The sequence below is a fragment of the Arachis duranensis genome, chromosome 1 (assembly GCF_000817695.3).
Source record: "Arachis duranensis cultivar V14167 chromosome 1, aradu.V14167.gnm2.J7QH, whole genome shotgun sequence".
NCBI lineage: Eukaryota > Viridiplantae > Streptophyta > Magnoliopsida > Fabales > Fabaceae > Arachis > Arachis duranensis.
Window position 1 is genome coordinate 31,156,263 of NC_029772.3, and position 21,204 is coordinate 31,177,466.

Consider the following 21,204-nt stretch of genomic DNA (forward strand, 5'->3'; position numbering starts at 1 on the left):
TATTCGAACGACAATGCCATGTTTGTCATGTTTTATTGATTTCCAAATCTTAAAATTGTTTGGTTCTTACCTAAGAATTGAAGCTTCCTTGATGTTATATATTTATGTCCTTTCAATTACACGTTTTTTTTTCTTTCTGGTGGTTTGAGCTTAATTAGAATTCTTTAGGTTGTGAGATGAAGTGTGATAAATGGAAAGATAAGGCTTTGATTTCCTCCACATAATTGGAAAATGGTAGGCCTAAGATTAACATGGACACAGCTCAGCTCAGTGACCCTTCTTTAGCATTAGCATAGAGTACAAAAACATCAAAGATCAGTTGTGTTTTGGAAGATTCTGCATCATTTGTTTCTGAAACAAGAAGATCAACTTGCGCAGATTAACAATCACAAATTAAACACTTCGTCATTCCATTTGATGATTGATGATGCATGTTTACTTGTAGGGGAACCTCATCATAGGTGGTACATACTTATAGCAAGGTTCTAAAAATTGAACTTGTTATTAAATTGATAGAGTTAGAAGCAATCGAAATTCAACTGAGATTGAATCGAATATAATAAAATAATATATTTATGTATAAAATATATTTGTTTAGAAAAAAATAATTTTTTTGTGTTTTGTTATTTTAAATCGGTGACTTCTAAAAAATCAAACCAATTTAACCAATTAACCAATTCTTTGACCAATTTTTTGATTCTTTGACAGATTTTGTTACCAATTGATTTTTCATCCGAACTGAACCAATTCAATAGCCAATTTCCGGTTAAGCGGTTGAATAAGCCAATTCGGTCCAATTCTAAACCATAATTTATAGTTTCTAATAAGAATTCTTTTTTTTTTGTTTATTCAAAAAAAATGTTTAATTGCTTTGAGCTAATAGTATAATACACTTTACTATCATTCAAACATCTAATCAAATAATTGTAGTTGTAACACTTTTAAGAAACTAGATGGTTAAGTCCATTATTTTTAGCTAATATAGTGGGATTTTTTTAAATAAATAAATTAAATATTTTATTTACGGATATAGTTAATTTGTAGTCTATTTATCATTTGTGTTCTTTTACTTATCTCGTTTACACTGTAAATGAGATAAGATTTATTTGTCGTTGCATGTATCACGTTTGCACATATGATAAATGATGGAGAGCGATTAACACGTATCTCTTTTACACTGTAAAGGAGATATGCACAAACTTATTTCGTTTACACTGTAAACGAGATATTAGAAAAATTAACTTATTTGCACGGTAAACAAGATAAAGTACGACAAATTTTGAACAGCTATAAAAGGTTTTGCAACCATTTGTATTCTCCACAAATATTTCACTTCTTCTCCTCTCTTTTCTTCAATAAATTTAGTAAAAATGTCTAGAGGTAGTGGATATGTTGTTGTAAGTGTGTATCCCAATTGTCATATGAGAAACAGTGACACTAGGGTTATATTTGAGTGTGATAATCCTATTCAGTTGTGCACTCAGAGAGTAAATTCTTTGTTTGAGCTAAAGAGTCTAATATTGACGAATTTTGGTACTAACGGGGCAAAAAAAGTTGGAAGAATTAGGTATAGATTGCTAGTACTGATAGAAAACAGAGTTTTTCGATTTCGTCTATTTTGACTCAATGGCGATGAGCATGTGCGCCTCATGTTTGATATCCACAGGAGAATCACAGCGGAACAAGTGATAGAGCTTTCTCTAGAAGTTGGTGATGTTGTTGGTAGTTGTTCTATCCATTCGAATTTCGTCCAAGATGACTTACCTCTTGCACCACTACTGCTGCACTGTGTTAGTCCAGTGGTAGACATAGACGTGGATGGTGAGAAGTCCGATGAGAAGTATGTTACCGTTAGCAACAATAGTAGTTCTTTTGAGGATGATGAGGAAGAGGAGTTTGTACTAAAAACTCTGGTCAGTGCTTCAGTTTGCTATCTTTTGCCTGCCCTGCAACCAATTCCAGAGTTATCAGTTGTACCCAGTCACTATCATACATTGGATCTGGACGCAATGTATGAGAAAACTCTATTTTTCAATATGGGTGGAAACGATTACAAGATAGACGATGATGTGAAGTTTTGCATTAGTCATAGATTCAAAAGCAGAGAGGCAATCATGCAAGTGTGAAGAATTACAGCATTTGAAGAAGTGTTGAGTATCGAGTTGTGGAGTCAAATCGATCAAAGTAAAGTACTGTGTGCATTACAAGCACTTTGCGGTAGGATATCCTTGGAGCCTCCGTGTTGCCCTTCGACAAAATCTCGAATATTGATAAGCCTTACTTTATATTGTAATGTATATTCTTATTTATCATAAATATTTTGATTTTGAATGCCTACCGATTATATTTTTATTCATTAGGGAGGTACGTAAATTTGGCGGTGTGCACACATGTTTAGCCTCCACTATATCTCAAGACCATCGACAGTTGGACAACACCTTATTTGTAGCGTCATTCTGCCCCCTCATACACTCCAGCCCATCAATTACTATCTCTGTTCTACAAGGTGCAGTTAGGCAAAGTTATCACTTCAAACCCTCATACAGAAAAGTTTGGATGGCGAAGTAAAAGGCAATTGCACAGATATACAGTGATTAAGAGAAGTCATATAATAAGGTGCTGAGGTTGCTGCAAGCATTGTAGAGTTGTTGTCCCGAAACAATATATGACTTTTGAGCGATACCGTACTATGATGGGCATTTGATAGATCGATGTGCTGCAGAGCATGACGAGTGGCACCTCTATGCAAACATAGTGAATCCCAAAATAGACAGCCACACCTCTTGAAATTTTCTAATAATGGCAACTATCTGATATGAACCTGATTATTTGACTTCTCTATCATTAGGTAACCCCTGATCAGCAACAGAATGTAACACCTCGTGTACTATTGGAGTACCATATCTGGAAGTCACGCAAGCACTCACCCACTAGCTTTCTGTGCGTGCGTAATCCAATGTGGTACGCAATATCTTATAGGTTTATGGTGCACTCATCCCAAGGCAGGTGAAAAGTGTGGGTCTCTAGACGCCAACACTCCACGAATGCAGTAATCAGAGGATTGGCAAACATAAAGTCCCTAAACTGCACCGTGTTGCCACACCCAGTCTCCTTCAGTAAGAGAGAATGGCGTTCGGTGGTGCAAGAATGTGGCTCACTCGCCTAGGGATTAGTAGGCGAGGCCTCTGTTAAAAAATTAACATTTTAATAACAAATATACTTGAAAAGTAAAATTTTATATTTCAAATAAAAGGATAAAAATTATAAAAAACAATTATTTCATATTTCATAATTTAGTTGGATTCAGAATAATTAACTTTAAAAATCAAACATTTTAAAAAATTTATCCAACAGTATTATAACAAATATTCAGTAAAACAAATTATCTAACATATTCAAAATTAAAATTAAAAATATAAAATTCAAATTAAAGAAATAAGAAAATGTAATAAACATTTACTAAATAAATTAAATTAACTAATAAGTTAAATTAAATTAATTAATTAACCCTTAATAAGAATACATTCCATCAGATACTAAATCTATAAAAATACCCTAACTATAACTATATGTTTATTTAACTAAAACAGGAAAATAACAACACTAACCTGAAAGTTGATCGCTCCAACGATATGCCACATTGTGTTCAGGCAGTTAATGACATCATCTCATGCATCTGCGCGTGCCATAAGGTTCGAGTACCTCAATAATATCAACAGAAATGTCCAAAGGAGAGAGAAAGTAAGTAAAAATGGTTTAAAAATGACAACAGTCACGCTATAAACGGCTTGCTTATATAGGCGCGGACCTTACTTATCTCGTTCACAGTGTAAACCGAATAAGCTTGTGCATATTTGGTTTACACTGTAAACGAGATGAGCCTTATTTCACAACACGTGTGCAAACGTGATCCATGCAACGACAAACATGTCTTATAAATGAGATATGCACAAGCTTATTTTGTTTACATTGTAAACAAGATAAGTAAAAAAACACAAGTTGATAATTAAGCTATAAATTATCTATATCCGTAAATAAAATATTTAATTTATTTATTTTAAAAAAATCCTAATATAATGAGACATGTTTGAACATAGGTGCAAAACTCTTTTACACGAAAATTACATTCAAATTAAATCCTTAGAAAAAAAAAGTTAGTTAAGGGGTTATGAATGTAGCAGCACTGCAGGAGAACCACAGAGTGGCTTATTTTGTATTGTAACCTGATTTCATGTGAGCAAAGCTTATATTAACACTTAACAGCAGCACTTGTGGTAGGGGATACCACATGAGGAGGTGGGACACATCACCATGCAAAATGGTGCAATCTGTCTTCAATGGACTTTGACTTGTGTACAGTATTAATTTCCCATAATTCTCTCCCCATATGTCTCTATTTTGGTGAACATCACATGACTTCTCATTCTAACGAAATTTGATTCCACATCTAAACATTTAAAGAGGAATGAGGCTGGTTGATCAAGTAATCACGGTCAATAATTGTTCTCCCAAGAGCTTAGCCTAGCTAGTTGCTCTCTTGAGTCTTGACAGACTTGAGAATGATTTCTTTCCCCAAAATTGCATGAAAAACGCTGAAGTTAAACTTTTCTATCGAATTTATTACAGAACATGATATGCCAAACTTGTTGGCTATTAAATAAATAAATAAATTATACTATTTAGTTCATATAACAAACTATATTATGTCAATAATCACTTAAAGCCAAAGTTCCCTACAAGTATGGGAAGCATTTTCTTGATTACTGTTGCTCAACTTTTTGTGCAAGGGTACCCAGGTAATGGGAAATGAGCACAAATAAATAACCAGTTAATCAACAAGAATGAAGCACGACCAATCGAAACCCGACAAATTTAACTTGAGCAAGTGAGCAACGATGACAGCCTCTCCTACCTGATAAATATAGATTCCTAACTAATACTTCACCGTTTTGTAAGCTACCAAAGCAAGCAATTGCAAGTCTCCCGTTACGTTTAAGGAAAATTGTTGCCAGATGACAAAAAAAGGCTATTCATGCTCGCAATGAATGACCCTACTTTATTCGTCAACAATAAGATTCTAATAGTGTCCATCACGCTAATGCATCTATTATGCAGTGTGAAAAGTTGAACAGTAACGAAAAACAAATCAGAGAGAACAGTCCAAGAATAAGAAACCAAATATATAATCTGAACCACAGGTTTTCCCCAACCAAAAAATGGACCTTTGAGCCCTTCTTATCTTGAGCAGGTTGAACAAGAACCAAGAAATAATATTGAAACTATAAAACATTTTCATCCACAAAATCCCAGTTTGCTGGAGGAGGCAGAAGACAGAACCATTGAAAAGATACCTATTCAAACTTGGTGGGGTTTGTCATTTTATGGTGGCAACAGCAAAAGACCACTCGTTGATTATCGTCCTGTGAAATAAGTTTGCAATATCACATAAAAAAGAACAATAATTCAACATTCAAGTTTGGCTGTGCTATAGAAATACAAGGCTAGACGCGGCTGCTGTCTCCAATTCGCTGTCAAAAATTATCTTATTTGGATAAAATAAGAAATTCTTTCTACAATTTCAGAACTACTTAACAATAAACATATATTCATATTTACTAACCCATGAGTCTAGTATAGTTAGCTAATTATTAGGGGTTCAATACATTTCCAACTATGGATACCCTCGATAGGAAAAACAAATAACATACAATAACCAACACATTAAAAGAAGTTTGGGTTGAGAAGCTCAAGGTCAGGATCTCCGGATTCATCAAGATTTATTAATCACTGGCATAAGTGCAGTTTATGCATTTACCTAGGCACAAACCGGCATTAGTGACCCTTGAGTTTTTGCTTTAGATTAAAAAAAAAAAATCAAGTTCTTCAAAAGGTTGTTGAGTTCTTCACCAATCACCATAGTGAATAATAACTTGGCACCTTGTTGCCCAATTTTCTTCTCTTTTGTCCGGTCGTGCAATCATTCGATGACCATATGAATATCAGAAAAACGAAGGGAAATATAATGAAAAGAAAGAAAATATGCAATTCCCATCATCCTTAGTCACATAATTTTTCTTTCGAATGATCATAATACAAATAATGACTAGTAATTAACAACCAAAAACTGATGCCCGTACGTTTCCGGTTAGATAAGAATGGAAGAGGTGGAACCACGTAAGCAAGGTTCTAACAAAACAGACTAGTTTTGACTTTTTGCACTTTTACACTTTTCAACTAGAGCCCACCAATGTTGTCAACTTCAACTCCAAACCTGAGTTCCCCTCCTTTTTTTATTTTCTTTATAAATATGCACATTCCGTCTTTAGAAATTCTACGTACCGTTCCTTTCTTCCATCTTCTCACAAAAATGGCCTTAACACTTCGTTCTTCAATCTCTTTTGTAAACCAGAAAGAAACCAAGGCCCTTAAAGCTTTTGATGATGTCTCTGCCACAGTTAGCTTTGCAAAGATTAAGCCATCTTCCCGCATTCAAGTAAAGAATTCGGCGAGGGAAGCAAGTCATCATCAGACACACCAGAGAGATGAGCAACGGGAGAAGGTGCATGCGCCGTCAGTTGCTCATCACGACAACCACAATGTGTCAAAGAGGGTGCCTGTGTATGTGATGCTGCCGCTAGACACAGTAACAATGGGAGGCGGCTTGAACAAGCCGAGAGCAATGAATGCGAGTTTGATGGCGCTGAAAAGTGCCGGCGTTGAAGGGGTAATGGTTGATGTATGGTGGGGTTTGGCCGAGAAAGATGGGCCTCTGAAGTACAACTGGGAAGCCTACGCTGAGCTTGTGCAGATGGTACAAATGCATGGCTTGAAGCTTCAAGTTGTCATGTCTTTCCATCAGTGTGGAGGAAATGTTGGAGACACTTGCAGGTATGAAAGGGTCTATTATGTAACTTGTTAAAGATTCTACTTGAGAATCGGTCCTATAGATGAAATGACTAATTAGCAGAGTTTTAGCCAAATCCTTTTTTTTATTACTAAATGATACTGGTAGTGTTAGGCATAACCGTCATCTTCTTAAAATGATAGATGATATTAACAATTTCGGTAGTTCTAAAAGACCATGACGTAAACTTATGTACAATTATTCTTTTATTGCAATTTTTCAGCATTCCTCTACCACCTTGGGTGTTGGAAGAGATCAGCAAGAACCCTGACCTGGTTTATACAGACAGATCAGGGAGGAGGAATCCTGAGTACATCTCTTTAGGGTGTGATTCCACGCCTGTGCTGAAAGGAAGGACTCCCCTCCAAGTTTACTCTGACTACATGAAGAGCTTCCATGACAGATTCAGAAATTACTTGGGCAGTGTTATCGTGGTAAGTAATACAGCAAAGTCTGCTACAATACAAATTGGTATTTCATCATATAAAAGTGAGTCAGATAACAAAGTGAAAGAAGGTATCGTTGTAATTCAGTGTAAAATATCTAGGACCTGCAGATGGACTACTCAAATTATGGTACTAATTAAAATAAGCCCTTTATGTTTTGAGGTTTACTTCACCATGAGCATGATGCATTTCGGATTGTGTGTGCAATAAATGAGGTTTGAGTTTCTAAGATCAACTCTCTTGCAGGAAATACAAGTAGGTATGGGTCCTTGTGGGGAGCTAAGATATCCATCATACCCAGAAAGCAATGGAACTTGGAGGTTTCCTGGAATTGGTGAATTCCAATGCTACGACAAGGTGTGGAAACTGGCATATGTTGGCATTATTTTCTACAATGGCCCAAAAGCACACAAAACATTGGACACTATTAACAGACGGCAATTTCAACATGTCTATTTTACTAAAATTACTTCTTTCTGATGCAGTATATGAAAGCATCCTTGGCAGCAGCTGCAGAAGCCATTGGAAAGAAAGAATGGGGAACAAGTGGTCCCCATGACTCTGGCAAGTACAACCAATTTCCAGAAGATACTGGATTTTTTAAAAGGGAAGGAACATGGAACTCCGAATATGGACAGTTCTTTCTGGAATGGTACTCCAGCAAGTTGCTGGATCATGGTGACAAGATTCTTGCATCTGCCAAAGGAATATTTCAGGCATCTGGGGTCAAACTATCTGGGAAAATTGCTGGAATCCATTGGCACTACAAAGCAAGGTCACATGCAGCTGAACTAACCGCCGGATATTATAATACACGATTCAATGATGGTTATCTACCAATTGCTAGAATGCTGGCAAAACATGAAGTTATCTTCAATTTCACCTGCATGGAAATGAAGGACAGAGAGCAGCCAGGCCATGCTAACTGCTCACCAGAGGGGTTAGTTCATCAGGTAAAGATGGCAACCAAGATGGCTAGAGTAGAACTTGCAGGCGAAAATGCCTTGGAAAGATATGATGCAGATGCATATGCTCAAGTTTTGTCAACAAGTAGGTCAGACTCCGGCAATGGACTAACCGCATTTACATATCTAAGAATGAACAAGAAGTTGTTTGAAGGTGATAACTGGCGGCACATGGTGGACTTTGTCAGAAGCATGTCTGAAGGTGGTCGGAGACAGAGACTCTCAGATGCTGATTCCCGAGGAAGTGACCTTTATGTTGGGCACATCAAGGGAACTCAGAGGGAAAAATCACAAGAGGCTGCTCTTGTGTGAGAATGTATATAATAATAAGCATGTTCAGGCCTCACGAGATAGACTTACGATGGTTATACACAAGAATGGCATATGCCATGTCAATACCCATGACGATCAAGATATTATTTTATTTCATTAATGTATATAACTCCAAGTACTATAGGAGAAAAACTTCATCTGCTGATGTAGAAACTCAATATATACTGATGGTGATATTTCAATCTATTCCTCTGAACAATATACATAAGCTCCACTATGTCATTTGTTTCCCTCTAACTTAAGAATCTGTATAAATATGCCATTTTGTTCTATTTGATTATTCTTATTACATTTTCAAGATTCAAACCATTAACACAACAGCAAAGATAACATCAAGCAAAAACAAAATAGTTACAAGCCAAGAAACAGCCAGAAGTAGTTGAAGATAAGAAAAGGAGAACTATTTCCAAACTATTGGAAAAATAATTCACTATTGATTAACAACACCTCTGAGAAGAAGATATCAGATTATGCATAGTGAACAAGCCAGTATAAACAATTGCAGAAGTCAATGATCTGAAAGATTTCTACTCTAAATCAATAATCTGAACTCTGAAGTTTGAATTGGAACATAATTATCAGATTGTTATTACTCTTCAGAGATTATAACTTGTAATCCAAAAATCGGTAACCTTTAGAGACCCAAAAAGGGCAAAGTTTCACCTCATTCTCTCAACTAAACAGACACATTAACACAGGAATAAAGCATATAAAGAAACCATGAAAAATTAAAATTGAAATTACTTGCAGAAAAATAAAATTTGATAAGAAAATTATACAACCAACTGTAGTTACAAAACTGTTAGGGGAAGGGACCAATGTGGATTTCGAACAAAACAAAACAGATTAGTGCAAACACGTTATGAGTGTCCAACGGCACGGTGAAGTATATAGAAAATATGTCCCATTTGATTGCAGAGACTATATAGAAACAAGGAATGAAGTAACAGAGTAAATTACACAAACACATGGTGATGATGGCGTGAAGGAAACGAGAGAAACCATTTCATTTCAAGATTGGGAACTGGAAACGGAGCAAGAGGAAGAGGGGTTTCCGTTTCGGAGATCTTCGATTAACTGTGAGAGCTCTTTACGAGAGGACTCCCTCCCAAACATGAACCCATACCTAATTGCAGCAACATTCATAATTCTTAATTCATGTGAAATTAAATTGGGGAAACGATAATTTAAAAGAAACCCTAAAATAAGAAATAAAAGCGAATAGAAAATTTTTTATACGCACCAGAAGGAAATTGCAGAGAAGACGCCAGCAGTGGCAACAGTCTGAAGCAGAGTAAGCTTCTTCTCCATATCTCTCCAATCAAAACCAATTTTTTCTAACCTCCAGCTTTTCCCCTCGCTCACTACCAATTTTTTCCCCCCTTTTTTGGGGAACTTTTTTCTTCCTTTTTCTTGTGTTTGGTCTTGAAATGGCAGGTTTTTTGGTTTTTTGGTGAAGATAACAGTTTTTAATTTTAGTTTTTTGTTAACACGCTCAACATTTTCATATTTTTACCTTCATGCTCAACCTATCAAACCAGAACTATATTTGTCTTGGGCTTTGCCCTTTTTGGAACTCCAACTTGTATATGAACATATTGACGAATAAACATCAAATTAATTTTCAAAAGATTCTTTATTCTTTAAATTAATTTTTAAAATATTTTTTTAATTAAATTTAATTTTTAAAAATTTTAAATTAGTTATTTTAGTATTTTTATCATTTTCATTGTTAACAGCGTCAAAATTTTTTATAAGATATATTAAAAAATACCACAATACACATACGAATTTTAATTAGCGAATAGCATAATAAGTCTATAAAATTAAATCAAATCAATTTTAAATTAAGAAATTCTAATGCCTCAAATTATTTTTCAATTAAATTTTAATTTGATTTAATTTCATAAATTTATTATACTAATAGTCAATTAAAATTCTTATATGTGTTCTAATATCATTTAACATGTCGTATTAATAAATTTAGCGTTATCAAAAAAAAAATAAAAAAACTAATACAGTTAATTAAAAATTTTTTAAAGATGAATTTAATTAAAAAATAATTTAAAAAATAAGTGATTTTTTTAAAACGAATTTTACCATTATCCTTTTTTAATTTTTTAAAAACGAATTTTTAATTTTTAATTTTTAGAATGTCCTCACCTGAAGACTATGACGTGGACAGCTTCTTTGGGAGACACCTGCGCCTGGACAACTCCTCCCTGCGTCAGGTCGATTGTGCATTGCAGTGTGGAGAAGCCGTGAAGTGAACAGTATGACCATATGATTATACTTGCTGACCAGAGCTTTAATCTGTGATATGAGAATCAATGAAATTAGTCCAAATTGAAGTTTATTTCTGGGCTTGCACCGTTCTTTTTCAGGTGAATTTGTGGCCGTTTCGACTAGGTTTCTGATTAGTAATAAGGTGTGTTGGTATTTAAGCTTTGTTTTTTACAGACTTTGTTAAGAAACCCGAACAAAATTTATAATTTACATGGAAAACAAATTTGTTTGATCTTTTTCTGATTATAACTAAAAACTGTAGATTTATTTAAATTAAAACCAATATAAAAAAACGTGAATGGTATACTATGTAAGTATGTAGTTATTTGAAATTATTTGAATGGCCATTAAAATTTTGTGGTTAGTAATAATTAATTTTCTTTGTAATTTTTCTAATATGTATATATTTTTGAAAATGGTTGGGTTTTGATGATAAGAACTTTTACTTTACTAAAGGAATAATGGTTTCAATTAGATTAAATGAATTATGGTCAACCAGATTAATTTTTTGTGTGTGATTAATATAAGTGTCCAAATTGATATATAGTTAATTACTTCATGTTAGACATACGTAACACTTTTTTTTTTCTAATTATGACAATTTGAAAATATGAAAAAAAATCTTTTAAAAAATTATACGGTTATCAATTTGTGTTACAATGTATGAATTTTAAGAATATAAAAGGTTGTGTAATGTTTATATTGCGATGCACGGAATTATATTAAAATTTGACATGTTAAATTAAAAATAATATTTTTTAATCATAAATTTTTTGAGTTTAGTATAACACGATTATCGTCATTATATAATAAACGTACTGAATATGCTGTTTTATCTTTATTCAAAATAAAAAGTAAATAGAAGAGTTTGAAGTTTATATTTTTGAAACATAAGGAGGAAGACATGAAAAAAATAAAAACATATATAACTGTAATAATAGCATGTCAATTTTACACTAAATTTTATATCAAAAGGCTAATAAAAATTTATCGACAACCTAGTATCTTACTAACTTCATTAGAAAAGTAATTGGTATATGTTGTTGTGCTCCTTGTTACACATTTTATCTCAAATCTGAAAGCAGAATTATAGATAAATTAGTTATATCTACAGTAAATATTTATATAAAAGTGTAAATCATAACATGCTATTAAAATAATAATATTATTCTTACCTAAATATTAATCTTGTCCCATTGCATAAACGAGAAGTCTGGTCTATGTTTCGCAGTAGCATTACAGCGACTCCTGGCTTCAAAGTTAACTTGTGATTGGGTAGTCCCGAACATTTGATGTCATTTAGAAACTCTGGTGTGAACCACTTTTGTTGTATATTTTCATTCTCAACAACTTGACATGTTGTGTCAGAACTCAAATACTCCTTTTCCATGCCTGGAAAGATTGTCAAGACAAAATCGTTTACCTTCTCGACACTCTCAAGCGTGGGTGCAAGAATTGTCCTACTCTGAAAATACCTGTAATCTGACATATTTTTCAACAAATTTGGATATGCAAAGTCTACCAAATGAGAGAGAAGGTCATCAATAGTTATAATCAATATATATCATTTGAAATTTTAATTTTTGATTCATCACCAACAGCAGAACTAATATTTCCATTTCCAAAATCAAGTATCCAATTATTAAATCTCTTCATTTCACCTTCATCTTGATCTGAAGAAGGTGTTAGAAGTCTTATGTTCATATGCAGTTTCAGAACCTCACAAAACGACCACATATGAGATGAGTTAATAGCTGATGTCAATATATCGTGTCTACTCCCTTTTGGAATCACCGAAAGTATCTGTCTGAAATCACCTCCTAAAATAACAACCTTATCACCAAATGGTTGATGTGTCTTATGTTGATTGGTAACTGACATAAGGTTCCTGAGCGTCTGATCAAGTGCTTCAAAGCACATTTTATTGAGCATTGGAGCTTTATCCCAAATTATTAAGCTACTTTGGATGAGCAGCTCAGCCTTCAAACTGCCATGCTTGATGTTGCAAGTAGATTCATCAGTAATTGTGATGGGTATTGATTATCTAGAATGAGCCGTTCTGCCACCAGGTAGGAGTAAAGACGTAATTTCACTGGATGCGACATTTAAAACAATCTTTCCTCTAGACCGAATAGCTGAAGAAAGTCCATTCCAAATAAATGTCTTACCACACCCACCATATCCATAAACGAAATAAAAACCATCAGAATCTGTAATAACAGCATTGAGTATCTCATCGAATACTAACCTTTGCTCATGAGTCATTTTTTGTTCCGTATATAAGTTTGTTTAAGTCAACGCATTTGTGTCATATGCTAACTCCTTCTCTATTAGCTTATTCTGAAAAAGACGAACATCAGACATCTTAGGATATGGCATTGATTGATAGTCTCTTAAAGATCTCGCATTGCTGTTCAATATCTTCTCAATCTCAATAAGGCAGAAATTTTTCAATTCGTCATCAGTCATGTTTAGTCCTAGCAAAAGCACATGGTGATTTTATGAAATATTTAATAAATAATTTTAAAATAAAACTGTTAATATTATTAATAAAAATAAAAAATAATAAGAGAATACAATCTTGATATAAAAAAGACATAGTAAAATACATTTGGTTTTTCAAAGCTTTTCTCATCTCATATAGTATTCCATCAACTAATAATGTTCAAGTTGCATTCCAAACATACTCTGGGTTGCTAATGCTATTAAATATCAGTAGCATTGCAAATAATTTTCTCAATTGATGACCAAATGTAAGTTCAGCTACCTCATTAATAGCTGTAATGAATTTCCTATCATCGCACAGTAGTCCCATGGAATAGCAAGTATCTTAGAAGCTAGAATATGTAATTCCATTAACTGTCCTAATAGACTCATATGTTGTGCAACCTCTCTGAATAGCTAACAAAATTCTCATATAATAAATATCACATGTACCCCGATAGAACATAGTTTAACCTCCCGAAAGAATACCCTCTTTTGTGTGGATGTCATTCCCTTGCTTTTCTATCATAAACAAATTGATTTGGAAATTCAGCATATGTCAAAATTTGACCTGATTCAAATTTTTTATTGGCTTCCATCCATGCTAAGAACATTGTACATTTTTCTTCCTCTTCTTTCACGATTTTCTCAAGACCGTCATCGTCTTTAAAGATGATATTTTGCTCTCCAAGCAAATGAAATGTTAATCTCATCATTGAAGGCCACCTCTAATGAATATCATAAGTTAAAGTTCTCCATACAGCCTCATATGCAGACAAATATTTGTAATTATAAAATTGTTTGATTTCATCAATAACCTGAGCATCCTCTCCACTAGAAGCTTCCTTTGTAACTCCAACTGCTACTCTATCTGGATCTTTATTCACGTACTTGAACAAATATTTGATAGCATTTGACTTGTTGTATTACTCTACATTAACATGCGCTTGATAAGACATCAGCAGATATGCATTGTATGGAACCACATTCCTATTATCCATACGGACTCCCTTCTTCTTAGTAATCACTATTGTGTCTCATCTTCTATATGATGGGTATCCACTATTATCGATAACTGTGGTTCTAATGAATGTTTTGGGATAATATTTAGTGCAGTACACATCTTTCATGTAGGGAGATTTTGAGAAAGCTCTACCACATGGTCCATGAATCATATATGTAGATGTAACTCTAAGCAATTTTAGGTGTCGAACAAGATCTGGCAACTCTGAAGATATTAATTGATCAATTTGAGTTGTCGTTGTTATCTTATGGTCTCCACTTAACCATAAAAGAATGTGAGCATATGGTAGACCTCTTTTTTGGAATTCCACCGTATACATTTTTTATACCAAAAAGACAAAAAAAATTATGTTATAAAAAAACTATCTATTTATATGTGCTTTGATAAATTAAGGGCGATAATAAAAAATCAACAATATGTTAAGTAAAAAAGTATTTTGCCATTTATTTTATAACAATTTAAAGGGATATTTCTCTAAAAATAAGGTTGGATGATGATGAGCAATACTTGCATCTAGCACACCAAATGGAATTTTTTGTTTAAGATCCGAGATTATCATGTCAAGCTTACTTTTGAACACTTTACACGATATATCCGGCCGGTCTTCAACCTAGCTTTAAGTTCCTTGAATTGTTAACCCTACCAATCTCTTGCCAACTCGAGCTACAGGTCATTGTGATGAAAAGGTCTGGTTATCCATATCCATATTTCTTACAAATTGCCATAGCATCTTGACAATTATTAAATATGTATCTCATACCTTTAAAAATCAAAACGGTTAAGAAGTCACTTAATTAGGAATTAGTATTAGAATTTCAAATTTCATATTTTTAAATAGAGTTTTCTAATTAGCTAGTGCAAATTTCAATTTTTTAAATAAAATTTCTAATTAAACGTTCGTTGTTCGTTAGGAATATAAGAATTTGTTAATTTAAAAATAATTTTTATTAGTTTCATCATTAATAGTATCAATCCTATTACTTGTCAATAAAAATAAATAAAATTAAATACAATCTAAAAATTAATAACCTTATAAATTATGTAAATTTAGAAAAAATATTTAAAAAGAGAGAAAAAAAATGAAAGTACTTTTATTGTGCAGAAATAATTTAAAAGATAACAATGTAAATTGAGTAAAGAAAAAATTTATAAATGTAGCAAGTAAAAAAAATAAATTTAAAAATTGAAATGGTTAATAAGTCATTTAATTAGGAATTAATATTAGAATTTTAAATTTCAAATTTTTAAATAGAGTTTCCTAATTAGTTAGTACAAATTTTAAATTTTTAAATAAAATTTTTTAAATTAATTCAATTTTGTTGGAATAACATTAGAAACAGATCTAAGTATAGAAGAATGTCAAATTAAAATTTTCTTTTAAATAGTATAAATAACCTCACATTTTAATAAGACTCGTAATTTTATTTACTTTAATATAATCTTTTGTAATTAGTATTGTAACTTATAAATTATATAAAGTTTTAAAAAATAAACCCAATTACTTACGTAAAAATTCAAAAAAAAGTTTATTTGAATTTAAATTTAAAATTTTAAACATAATACTTTAATTAAAAATTATAATTAGATTTTTTTAAATAAGTACACATTAAAAATTAATAACTAACTTATTATATCAACAATAATTCATATGAGAAATTTATAATTTTATGACATTAAATACTAAATTTGAAATTAACAAAATATCAACGGTGTGAATTGAATTTAAAATAAAACCACAAGTAATAGAGTAAATATCCTTTCCGGCCCCTGTCCTTTTTGAAAATTGACTAGCCGCACCCTAACATTTAAAAATTGACGAATCGGCCCCTGTCTATTCGCTCCGTTAGGCAAATCGACCCTTCCGTGGCCCCATCGGTTAAAACTCGACGGAAAACGCTGACATGTAACGGTGAGCATGTGATCTGGCATGTACACGTCACCTTAATTTGTTAAGACAATTAGGCCCTTGCCTAGTCATCAAAACAGCGTCGTTTGAAGGAAGGAGAGACGCGCGTTTTAGTGACCCTCTCCCCCTTCGTTCCCCTCTTCGAACCCTAATTCAAGTAGCAACCATGAGTGACGCAGAGCTATCCTCAGCCACTCAGACCCGTGGTGGTTGGAGGAAGGGTTGGATCGGTTCGAGTAATGCTAGTGGAGGAAAGAAGTTGAAGTTTCAACACCCTAAATGCAAGTGTGGAAGTTATGCAATCATGCAAGGATCTGCAACTGCCAAGAACGCAGAGAGGATCTTCCTCGGTTGTTGTCACTATCGTGTAAGTGTTCCTCCAGGCTTGGTTATTGTAGTTAGTTTGCCTTTGTGCTTGAATGAATGATCTTCATGATAACTGTAATTACAGACAGAACGGCCTCACTGCAACTACTTCATGTGGCTGGATGAGCTGATTTTCTGTCATTTTGCACATGAGGAAGACATTGATGTACATGGAAGAATGTTGATGCTAGAGAACAAGTTTGAGCAGTTGGAGCAGAAAGTGGATTTGGCAATTGAAGGAAATTCAAAGAAATGGAGTATTGGGTTTAGGTTCAATGTCATGGTAGCCATGTTGATTGTATTAGTAGCAGTGAAATACATTGTAGTGTAAGACATAAATTGTATGTTGTTGCAGATGTATGGTTAATGTTAAATTATGGAAAGTTTGCTTTTGGTTATGTAGTTACTATGTTCTACATGGATGGATTGTGATTTTCTTGTATCAATGATAATCCAGTTTTGTGTTATTGTCTATGAATCTATGAAATCCTGGACATTGTGATCTATATCCAAAAGTAAAGGAATTTCATTCATAAAAGCTATACACATAGGCATAGCTAAGTCTGCTGATGTATCAACTGGAAACAAAATACTTGGAGTTATTGAGCTAAATGTTTACTCCCTAAACAAAAGGTCACTAGTAGTTTGTTACAAACTTTAATTCATCAAACAACAGGTCCAGCCTTTAATACATTGTGCATCCAAAATAACCAAAAAAAGACAAAAAGACACCAATCCTATGCTGCTCAACCAAGTGTATGATTTGGTCACTTCATCGCGGGTGGCCTTAAGCAATATCTCCTCTTGGATACAGTAGGCTTTCTCAGTCCAGGTGTGGGGATAAACTTGAAGGTGGGTGCAGTTCCTAAACCAGTCTCAGCAGTAATATTCTGTTGTTCCGGACCTTGTCTTGTTGTGTTGCTAGTCACATTCATTGTTTGCACTGTTTTGGATTGTGCTCCATGGATGACATGGTTTGAGTTACTTGGCACTGAAGGTCCAGCATTGGCATCATTTTCCTAATGAAAAACAAAGAAATAGCATATTCATAATTGGAATACTTGGGTAACAATTTGTTATATTGCAATACTTGTTTGACAAATAAAAATACCTCTGGTTGTAGTGGTGCAGACTGTGAAAGTGGGATCTCCACTCTTGGTTCTTGGAGTTGTGTGGGGGTGGTCCTCACCTTGGAAACTTTTTTCTTCTGTTTTTTTGCCTTAGCCTAATAGGGACAATAAAAAAAGAAGTGTTTTTCAAGTGGGGGAGTCACTCCATGTCAGTTTACTACCCAACAAAAAAACTAAATCTAGAAGTTAACAGCAAAAAGGGTTACCACTGGATCTAGGGGTGTCACAGCTACATTGGTGATTCCACTTGGTTCAACTCCATCCAAATTCTGTTCAACAAAAAAAAAATTGCTTGACCCATTTAGATTCAGCCAGGCAAAAAAATAAGGCACATAAATTTTGATTTACCAAAATTTACAAGATGACCTGTTCTGGAGTTACATTTGTAGGATTTGATTGCTGTCCACTTGTCGGCCTTAGGTCCATGACTAAAATATGCCTTGCTCCATGCACTTGCTTCGAACTTGTTTAGATACTCATAGGCTGCATTGTTCACCTTCTTGATAAGCTCCATTGACCTTCTGAAGTCATTCATTGTTGTGCTCCGAGCAGCCTTCCAGACCAGCCCCTTAGTATGCTTGTCTTTAAAATGCTTGATGAAATTTTTCCATATGTGGAGCACGCAATTTCTGTGGTGTGCTTGCGGCATAGCTTCATGCAATGCATTAGCTAGTCCCTTTAAGAAGATACACACATTGAAATTTTAGATAAAACCAGCCAATCTAACATAATGAAACAGTTGATAAGAGGAAACTTAATACCTTTTGTTGATCGGACATAAAGTTCCATCCATGCTCACTGACTGGCCCGATATCATCTTGCAATATGTTCAAAAACCATCTCCAAGAGTCAGTGTTTTCAGATTCAACCACAGCAAAGGATATAACAAAAAAGTGGTTGTTCGCGTCCTGTGCAACAGCAGATAGTAGGTGTCCACCAAAGTAGCCTTTTAAGAAACAACCGTCCAACCCAATCAGAGGCCGACAACCAGCCTTAAAGCCCTTCTTACAAGCGTCAAGAGATATGTATAACCTATTAAAAAGTGGACGCCCTTCTGGTTGTGGGATTACATCAACCATTCCTGTTGACCCCGGATTGCTTCTATGAATTTCGTTCAGATAATCATGAAGCTTGCCATACTGTTCTCGCTCTTTACCAACTGTCTCCTCTCTTGCAGCCTTTAAAGCTCGATAAATCATCTTGTAGTTAACGTGGACATTATAGTCCTGTTTCATATGTTCCAATGCCTCTTTTGGTGTCATAAGTGGTTGGGTTAGCAGCCTCTTAACCAGTTTGCTTGTGACCCAAGCTCTTGTTGCCATATTACTGGTCAAATTTCTTCCACAGTTGTGCTCTCCATACAGTGTCTTAATCTGATAGCAAAGACTCTGGCTGTTATAGGAACACAGCACAAGCCAGGGACAATCCTCCTCAGCACATTTAGCTCTAACTTTCTTCGGCTCATTCTTCAAATATTGCAGCTCATTACCCCCAAACACAAAAAAGTCTTTCAATGCTTGCTTAAACTGCTCCATAGTAGTGAATTGCTGGCCTATTTGGAACTCAACCTCACCATACTCAGCTTCCTCATTAAAATCAGGATATCTTGGTCTATCCTCATCCTCTTCACTAGAAATGGGAGAGTTAAATGCCTCAGATTCATATTCATATGGCTTGTCAATGTCTGAGTCCACCTCCTCATTACCAGGCTCTGAACTGGGCCTACCACTTGCCTCTGGAGTTGGATCCACCCCACCTGGCCCATTACCTACTTCAGTGTTAGGCCCACTACTTGGTCCATTACCTCCTCCTTCTTGAGACAATATATGTTTTTTGACTCTTCCAACATATCTTTTTGCCCTTTTCTTCTTAGTCCTAGGAGACAATTTCTTGTCATCAATACCACCAGGTGGCGCATTACTCTTCTTCTTAGGGGTATGTGGCTTCCCAACATTCCTCTTCTTAGCAGACTTGTGTTCCACACTCTTTCCACCCTTTTTACTCTTCTTGGCCTTACCTTCTTCACTGCTACTGCTACTACTAGATTCAAAATCAGGTGGAGGGGGTTTGTACGGCTCATCTTCAGTGGTCTCATATCCATCGTCAGAAGAGGAAGACTCAACTTCAACAGCTTCATCCACTGTCCTGCCTACAGCAACATAATCTGGCTTGCTAACATTGTGTTCAAAATATATCACAAGCAAATTAGACTCCATATCCTCCATCTTTTTGTCACACATCTGATTAATCTCCTTATCTCCCTTAAGAAAATGCAATCCAGATTCCAAGTCAGGGGCAGTACCATCATACCAATAAACCTCTTTGTAGCTGCTATACCCTAAACTCGTAAACATTTCTACCAAATCCTTAAAGTTAACATAGTCTATATCTAACGGAGGAAATGTTTCCACCTTTCCATCAGAGTAGTGCAACACTCCATGAGAATCCCTTTCGAACCAACCCCCATGGTGAAACACAGGAACAATTTCATATGACATCTGCCAGAAGAAAAATGTGCAACACCTTTGATTAACTAGCTACTATATTCATCCACACCAATCATAACCAACGAAAGTGACTAAGGGTATGAAAAAAAGATTACAAAAACCCAGCTTTACAAAGTACAACCTAGTCAGAAAGTAGCAAACGAATATTACCACACTAACCTTTGTAGCGCCGTCAAGTCTCTGTCAACAAAGCATTTGCCACTTCCTCGCAGGAACTCTTAGTCAGCTTCTTGAAGGAGGAAAACGTCTCACTTTGCTAGGGTTTGTATGTAATTTTGTGTTTGAAGTGTGGGTGTTTTCCCCACTGAAGCTACATGTAAGGAACGAAGGGGGAGAGGGTCACTAAAACGCGTGTCTCTCCTTCCTTCAAACGACGCTGTTTTGATGACTAGGCAAGGGCCTAATTGTCTTAACAAATTAAGGTAACGTGTACATGCCAGATCACATGCTCACCGTTACATGTCAGCGTTTTCCGTCGAGTTTTAACCGATGGGGCCACGGAAGGGTCGATTTGCCTAACGGAGCGAATAGACAGAGGCCAATTTGTCAATTTTTAAATGTTAGGGTGCGGCTAGTCAATTTTCAAAAAGGACAGGGGCCGGAAAGGGTATTTACTCCAAGTAATAACTAAATATCTTCAATTTATATTTAAAAAAAATTCTAAATTCCAAACATAAAAATCGAAAAGAACCAAAAGAAAAATAACAACTCAAGAAAAGAAAGTGTTTCCACCAAAACAAATATATTGATCTTCTTGAAAGTTGAGGTATCTCCTTAAAAATAACAACTCAAGAAAAGACTCTAAAAGGGATTCCAAAACATGTGCATCCAAATTCTCAAGTTTTATTCTCAA

At 34.6% G+C, this 21,204-nt stretch overlaps 3 protein-coding genes across 8 annotated transcripts; 1 reads left to right on the forward strand and 2 right to left on the reverse strand.

Annotated features, from left to right (window-relative positions):
• Positions 1 to 5,401: 5,401 nt before the first annotated feature.
• On the reverse strand, positions 5,402 to 10,185 carry LOC107483812 (uncharacterized). 6 transcript variants are annotated; one of them, XM_052258428.1, is made up of 3 exons: positions 9,892 to 10,185; positions 9,651 to 9,774; positions 5,402 to 5,420 (listed from the first exon to the last, which is right to left on the reverse strand). In XM_052258428.1, the coding sequence occupies exons 1-2, from the start codon at positions 9,957 to 9,959 to the stop codon at positions 9,660 to 9,662; spliced, it is 183 nt and encodes a 60-aa protein (XP_052114388.1). In that variant the 5' UTR covers positions 9,960 to 10,185; the 3' UTR covers positions 5,402 to 5,420; positions 9,651 to 9,659. The 6 variants fall into 6 exon arrangements, 4 of the variants coding, with proteins under 4 accessions (XP_052114388.1, XP_015959940.1, XP_015959932.1 ...); XM_016104454.3 differs by lacking the exon at positions 5,402 to 5,420 and adding an exon at positions 7,210 to 7,357 and having other exon boundaries at positions 9,892 to 10,184; XR_001590964.3 differs by lacking the exon at positions 5,402 to 5,420 and adding an exon at positions 7,219 to 7,360 and having other exon boundaries at positions 9,609 to 9,774; positions 9,892 to 10,175.
• LOC107483803 (beta-amylase 3, chloroplastic) lies at positions 6,347 to 8,834 on the forward strand. The gene is made up of 4 exons (XM_016104424.3): positions 6,347 to 6,888; positions 7,128 to 7,338; positions 7,597 to 7,707; positions 7,836 to 8,834. Exons 1-4 carry the CDS (start codon positions 6,368 to 6,370, stop codon positions 8,625 to 8,627), a joined length of 1,635 nt encoding a protein of 544 aa, XP_015959910.2. The 5' UTR covers positions 6,347 to 6,367; the 3' UTR covers positions 8,628 to 8,834.
• Positions 10,186 to 10,445: 260 nt separating the features above from the next.
• On the reverse strand, positions 10,446 to 12,854 carry LOC110275215 (uncharacterized). The gene is made up of 5 exons (XM_021130880.1): positions 12,530 to 12,854; positions 12,110 to 12,452; positions 11,949 to 12,009; positions 10,812 to 10,961; positions 10,446 to 10,466 (listed from the first exon to the last, which is right to left on the reverse strand). Exons 1-5 carry the CDS (start codon positions 12,852 to 12,854, stop codon positions 10,446 to 10,448), a joined length of 900 nt encoding a protein of 299 aa, XP_020986539.1.
• Positions 12,855 to 21,204: the final 8,350 nt, after the last annotated feature.

Excerpts from the sequence above, each read along its gene's own strand:
- LOC107483803 (XM_016104424.3), top strand. The coding sequence starts at position 6,368 with ATGGCCTTAACACTTCGTTCTTCAATCTCTTTTGTAAACCAGAAAGAA. Across the intron at positions 6,889-7,127 it reads AATGTTGGAGACACTTGCAG|CATTCCTCTACCACCTTGGG; the intron begins GTATGAAAGGGT and ends GCAATTTTTCAG. Across the intron at positions 7,339-7,596 it reads ACTTGGGCAGTGTTATCGTG|GAAATACAAGTAGGTATGGG; the intron begins GTAAGTAATACA and ends ACTCTCTTGCAG.
- LOC107483812 (XM_052258428.1), bottom strand. The coding sequence starts at position 9,959 with ATGGAGAAGAAGCTTACTCTGCTTCAGACTGTTGCCACTGCTGGCGTC. Across the intron at positions 9,775-9,891 it reads TTCTCTGCAATTTCCTTCTG|GTATGGGTTCATGTTTGGGA; the intron begins GTGCGTATAAAA and ends TGCTGCAATTAG.
- LOC110275215 (XM_021130880.1), bottom strand. The coding sequence starts at position 12,854 with ATGTGCTTTGAAGCACTTGATCAGACGCTCAGGAACCTTATGTCAGTT. Across the intron at positions 12,453-12,529 it reads AAATATTAGTTCTGCTGTTG|ACTTTGCATATCCAAATTTG; the intron begins GTGATGAATCAA and ends CTCATTTGGTAG. Across the intron at positions 12,010-12,109 it reads GGGACAAGATTAATATTTAG|ATTTGAGATAAAATGTGTAA; the intron begins GTAAGAATAATA and ends TTCTGCTTTCAG.